Raw genomic sequence first — 6,676 nt, forward strand, 5'->3', positions numbered from 1 at the left:
TTGCCTCAGAAACCAATCAAACCACCCATGACTACCTTTAAATTCCACTTTCATCACCATCATCCAGTGCTTTCTGTTTCAGCTTATTAAAAAGACTGACTGATTTCTCAAGTATAAGAAAACTTAAAGGAACACCACGTTTTGTACACCCATCAATCCACTCAAGCAATAGACTTTCCATTTTATCCATTATTGGATGCTGCCTAAGAGAGACCACTTTGCTATGAGCAGAACCAACAGTAACATCGGCAGCTCTCAAAATTCTCTCTCTGCGTATAAATAGTGCGAATGATGGATGCAGGCAAGTTCAATACGTGGACAATGTCCTTAGTTCATTCATCACGATTGAAACACTTAATTATGTCTAGTTTTATGCTAAGTGTAACACCCTTATGAGCTCTTTTAGGCTTTTCTGATACCTCAGAACTCATCTTGCTAACGGATGCACAAAATAAATCGAGATAAAGCACTGGTTTAAGCAATGCCGGCTAGAATGCAGTTCCGGGGGAGGAGCTTGGCTGTCCGGGCGCGTAACAGTGAAAACACCTTCTGTTAGCAAAAACGGGTAACTAATGTAGGTCTTTCGTAACAGCGAGGTCAGGAAATGATCAGTCATAATCTTATCGAACGACAAAGCACACACAGAAGGTTGGAAGGCCCACCCACCTACTATGCTTCCCTGTTTTAGTAGTCCAATGTTGCAAATTTGGAAAATGCCACCAGAGTAGCATAGACAAGAAATAGCAGCACATTTTGTAGATGATACACAATAAAGCCATAGTGTGACTGTGGGGGAATAAAATAAAGGTGAATAGAGAGCAGGACGGACTGGATTTCCTGGGTAGAGTTGAATTGCTCCATCACACTCCTGAATTGGAATAGAAAAGTTCTGGGGCATTGGCAGGGGAGTCACTCTAACCTGCTTTTATGATCACAGTGTTTATGTGGTTGGGATAGTCGAGTTCATGATCTGGTGACCCCAAATCCTTGGCTGCACCCTGCTACCTTGTGGGAGCAAACACCCACCCCCCAAACATGTCAGTATTACAGGACTCAGCAATGGTAAGGTTATTGAGTACCAAGAGTAGGTGGATAGATTCTCTCTTGTTAGAGACAGGCATTGCCTCATACTTTTCTGGTACAATCGTTTCTTACTATTTATCAGCTGATGCCTTAAAGTTGTCTAGGTCTTGATTCTTGAAGGCACGGGCTTTCCATTAGCTGAGGAGCTGAACGTTGCACAATCAGCAGTAAACATTCCTGCTTCTAGATGGACAGCTGATTAAGCAACTAAAGATGGTGGGTCCTATGATACTGCTGAAGAACTCCTGCAACAGAAAAGCTCCTGATGCCGAAATGATCAATCTTCAGTAATCTTCATTTGTGCAAACCAATAGATGGAACCAGAAAATTGTTCTCAGAGAGCTGGCACAGACATGATGGCTGAAAGGCCCCACTCTGTGCTATTGTAATTACCCTACACTTCTGAGAAATACGCAAATCTTTTTTTTCACTGCAACACCACGTTCATCCTCCACCATCCTGTAATAGAAGATTCCCAATTCCCTTCTGGACAAAAATATTTAATGATTTTTAAGGTTTCTAATAAAGGATTTTTGCAACATAAACAGTCGTGCTAAGAAATCTGTACCAGAAATTTGTACCTGCACTGGGGAGTTGTTCCTCCAAACCATTGCTTCCCCTTCACTCTCCCACACAAAGTGCACCTCTTTGCCTTTCCATTCCTGTGGAACGGTGAATGTTACCCTGAACCAGGAAGTCCACCATCTGTAATTTAAACAAAAGTTTAGTTAACAATTGTATGAATTAGAATAGGCTTAAATTTGGAGCTTAACCCTTTATACAAAATACTGTCAAAATATATTTTTATTTGTCTGACTGAATTTTCTTTCAAACTATACTTGCAAAACATTTTGGCACAATGTACTTCATTAAACATGACAGAGATATACATTTCCTTTTATTGGACAGATTCCCAACCAAGCTCAACTCACGATCCAAGTTTCCCATTATGAAAAGTAATAAAAAATAAAAATAAATGAAGTTTTGCAATTAGCCAGCTGGTGGCGTACTGACATCAGTGCCGGACTTCAGAGCGAAGGCTCCTGAGTTCGAATCCAGCCGGCTCCCTTGCACACTTTTCATCCGTGCTGGGTTGAGTGTCAAGCTAGCAACTTGGCCTCGTAAAAATAAGAAAGCCTGCTAAGAAAACGACGTCATAACGACATCCCAATGACTCCACTCGGAGTTAAGGGCTTTCTTCTTCTTCTTATAGCAATTAAAAAAGTAAAAGTAAAAAATAATCTGATATTCTAACGAAGTTTCAACTGACAGAAGAACTTCCAGTAACGCAAAGGATCTTAATGTTTGTAAATTTTATCAGATGTTTACTAAATACAGACCATCTCTGGGTTATGAACACCTAATTTATAGATACACGTGCATGCAAGTGAGCTCACTTGATATTATAAAATTCAAGAATCTTACATATATACATGTATTGTTCCAATGAATAACAGAACTAGGTTCCTCTATTTCTCTCTCTCTGCACTTTTAGTAATTGTTCCTTCTTATTTTTTAAAGTGTTTTTGATGCTATTCTTTACAATACTGGGGTGATATGAATAAATGGGGAGTTTTTGTTTATTTTCCAACTTATGGACAAATTCAACTTAAGGATGCATGAAAATATGGAACCTATTTGCTGCCTCTGGATGACCATAATTGAACATTTATAACATATCTTCTCCCTGTTGCCTTACACATACTTACGTTGGTCCAAAAGAATCTCCAACTTTAGCAGCCTTAAAATTTTCCTTCACTGCCTTCTCATATGGGATACGTGACTGTGTCATAAAATAGGACAGCGATTCAATTGGACAGCGAGCACCAAACAGCCTGTAAGAGACAAGTCGATAGATACATCTTTAGCTGTTGTTGTACTATTACATGCACACTGCTTTGTATTTATTCTAAACTTCCTCTAAGGCGGGAGAAGATGGTGGTGCGACGCAGTGCATGCAGCTCTCCGGTGAAATGATATTGTATTTGTTAAATAGGGTACTGTGCACAATTCTGATTTGATGGAGACAGCCATGAGAAGCACAGAGGAACATCTGGATTAACTTCTGAAATGCCCGGTTCGCTGCCACTGCTACTGTGCGATCCAGACTCTCCGGAGGGAAGGCCCCAAAATCCCCGGCTTTGCCTGCAGTTGGCGGCCGGGGCTAGGGTCAAAGCGCTCGGCAGAGATGGTGCTCGGTGTTGGAGGGCTGATCGGAGGCTTGAAGTTTTCGGACAAGTCAGAGTCGACTGTGGTCGGGTATGGCGGGGAGAGTTTTCTTCCTTCTCTCGTCTGCGTGAGATGTGGGACTTTCGAGAGACTTTGAACTTTTTTTTTACCGTGCCCATGGCCTGTTCTTCATCAAGTTATGGTATGTAACTATATATTATAATTATGTGGTTTTTGTCAGTTTTTCAGACTTGGTCTGTCCTGTGTTTCTGTGATATCACACCGGAGGAATATTGTATCATTTCTTAATGCATGCAGTACTAAATGACAATAAAGGAGGACTGCGTGACCTCATAATCTAAAAAAAAAATCTTGTAAAGTGCGTAAAGACAATTGCTAAGCAAAAGGGAATCAAACCAATACAGATGTTGGAAATATGAAAAAAATAACAGAAAATGCTGTGCATAGTTCAGGCAGTATCTGTAGAAAAAGAAATAGTCAGAGTCATAAAGTAACACAGCACGGAAACAGAGCCTTCTGCCAAACTGGTCCATGCTGACCACAACACCTTACCTGCTACTCCTGGTTCCTGCATTTGGCACACAGCCCTCCAAGCTCTACCCCTAAACGTACCTACCAAATACTGCAATTGTAAATATCCTACCCTGGTTTTATTGTTCAAAATTCATCACTTTACGTTTCCCCCAAGCTGAAATCCATTTGCCATTCCTTATCCCATTTCTCTAACTGATCAAGATCCCTTTGTAATTCATTGTAAACTATAAGACCAAAAATGACCTAGTGCTTGAAAAAGGATCGAATGCTTTCCCAGTGGAGCAGTGTATATCGGCTAGATGGGATGCACAGTGGAAACACGCATCAAGGAGCACAGGAGGTGTATCCATTTCAGTTACACAGAGAAATCGGTGGTAGCAGAACATTGCATTCACAATGGCCATAGGATTGACTTCAATGGCACAAAACTACTGTGCCATGCCCATGGCTTTTGGGGCTACTTGGTAAAGGAAGCCATTGAAATAAAACTAGAGGAAAAGAATTTTAACAAAGATGAAGGTCTCACTCTAAGAAATAAACAATTGTAAACAAGGTGGGGAAGCAGAAACCTGATTGGATGAGAATTAACCAATCTGGAGGGAGGGAATACAGGGGTATAAATACCACCAGACTGGACATGCCCAGGCATCATCCCTGAAGAAGGTGGCAGAGTTTGTCATTGAAATGTTGGTTATAATCTATACCTATACCCAACTTGAAGCTAAGAAGAGTTTATTTACCAATAAGACCTTCTAATGTAGTATCACCAACAAAGTTGCCAGGCATGCCACGTACATTCACATCCAAGTGGGGAGAAGCTAAAGATGGCACCTAAGGTTTTTGTGGACCTGGGGTAATCAATTCAATTTCTTCTCTTTTAATGTCTCTTTTTCCCTTTTCAAGGTGGCTGAGGTCCTGTCAATGTCTGTGATTGACAGCTGCACTCAAACCATGGATCTTCACAGCAGTGGGTTCTCATTCTCAGAACTCGCCTAGCAGCCTACGTTTCAGGACGTCCAGGTATGGTCTGGAAGACTTGCGCCTTCGGGGTGCGGCCCTGTGGACAAACCGATTCCTTGCCCCTGTTGCCGACTGAAGTGTCACGAGGGAGCGTAACATCGAGACAGCAGTGTACACTGATGTCAAGAGAAGGCCCTCGAGTCAGAGCAACTCAAATAAGTGACGCAGCAGATTGTAACATCAAAACATCGAGCTGTTGCTCTCTGTCTCTCTCGTCTGTTGCAGGAGTGAAACCTCTCCCTCCCGCGTTAGTGAGAGAGAGCCTGTTTGAGATGTCAGTGTTGGGGTGAACAGTACTTTTTGATGGACTCTAGATCACGGTCTCTGGGGGCTTTGCTACCGCATGCATGGTGGGTGATGGGGCTTTGATGTTTTTGCTGGAGCAAGTGGGGAGGGGGAGGGTTGATGCTTTTGTTGCTGTGTGTGTGCATGGGAGGGGGAGGGGGCTTTGGGGTTCTAACATTTCTGTCATTCATTCTTTGGGGTTTTTTCTTGATTCGATATCAGTCCAATTCTGAATTCACTTTTCTATCTCCCCCAAATTAACAATTCAGAGCAACGACCCTTCAGAACTGGGAAGGGGAAATTAAACAAATGAAACAAAGCAAAGAGAGGGGAGAGGAGAGTGGACCATGGGAGAAAGGGAAGAGGGAGGTGACAGGCAGGTGAGGAGAAGGGGCAGGAGGCTAGAAAGAGGAAATCGAGGAAGAAGGGGGCAGGGAGAAGGAAAAAAAAACGAATTATCAAAGTGGACAAAGTGAATATTAATGACAGGGTAAGGACAAGGTTACCTGGGAATAAGCTGTTAATGAAGTCATCCAGTTAATGGACAAATGAAATGAAGACAGAGGGGAAAATGTTTTTCTATCCTATTCAAATAGACTGGTCTATTGGGCATTCTCTTTAACTTATGTACTTCACAGCTTCACAATGAGGAGGTTGGAGGGGTGGGGAGAACTGGGCAAGGGGTTAGAACGTGCTTGGGAGCTGGGAAGATAAGAAAAACAGGTCCAATCAGAGGGGGTGGTGGTGGTCAGGGGTCCGGAGTGAGTTTAAAGGAGAGGTTTACAGTCGATGCTGAGCTCTGGCTCCCCTCACTGCCTCAGACTCACCCTCAGTCCCATTCCCCTACCCCTACCCTCTTTCACCTGTCCAGACCCACCTCCACTAATACCTAGCCCCCAAAACGCCTCTCTCACTGTCTCCCCACTCCCCTCCCCTCCCCTCTCCTCCCCTCCCCTCTCCTCCCCTCCCCTCTCCTCCCCTCCCACTCACCGGCCCCGCAGGTTGACATCCTTGAAGTAAATCGGGGACAAGAACTTCTCCACCCGCTCCAGCGTCGCTCGCCGGCTCTTCAGCACCAAACCGGCCATGGCGCACCGCGCTCTGCCGTCCCCCGGAGCAGCCCCACAACTCCCGTTCCGGCCGTACAGTCCCACCGCTCAACTGCTTCACCTATCCACCGTGATTTAAGGGAATATGCCAGCAAATATTCGGCGAGCGCATAACCAACGGCTGCAATAACTTCATAGCATTGCAAATTGTTCTTTTGTGAGTTTTCTTTTGTAAAATATTTTCTTTCTGTTCGCAGAACCCGAATAGGAAGTTTCACAGTTGGCTGCTGGACTTTGATCACTTACGTGTATCAGAACCAGCGAAATCTGCTACAGCCCCACAACAGGGAGAACCGAGTACACCTCCAAATCCCATCTCTTCGCCCTCTCTTCAGCGGCTGCCCGCTTTTCCGCCTGATTCCACCCAAAACTGCGCCGTTCTGAAACCAAATCTTTGATACCACAAACACAAGCGATTCTGCGGGTGCTGGAAATGCACAGTAACACATACAAAA

The 6,676-nt window shown here is 43.8% G+C and overlaps 1 protein-coding gene across 1 annotated transcript in view; it reads right to left on the reverse strand.

The window, feature by feature from the left end:
• The window catches only part of man2c1 (mannosidase, alpha, class 2C, member 1), a 123,471-nt gene extending 117,006 nt beyond the window's left edge, over positions 1-6,465 (reverse strand). Inside the window, exons 1-3 of the mRNA XM_063070910.1 lie at positions 6,103-6,465; positions 2,793-2,918; positions 1,665-1,788 (exon numbers count right to left, since the gene is read on the reverse strand). Of these exons, the coding sequence (XP_062926980.1) occupies positions 1,665-1,788; positions 2,793-2,918; positions 6,103-6,200 (348 nt within the window). The 5' untranslated portion in view covers positions 6,201-6,465. The remainder of the gene's footprint in view (positions 1-1,664; positions 1,789-2,792; positions 2,919-6,102) is intronic.
• Positions 6,466-6,676: the final 211 nt, after the last annotated feature.

This window comes from Mobula hypostoma, chromosome 18 (assembly GCF_963921235.1).
Source record: "Mobula hypostoma chromosome 18, sMobHyp1.1, whole genome shotgun sequence".
In the NCBI taxonomy this organism is placed as follows: domain Eukaryota; kingdom Metazoa; phylum Chordata; class Chondrichthyes; order Myliobatiformes; family Myliobatidae; genus Mobula; species Mobula hypostoma.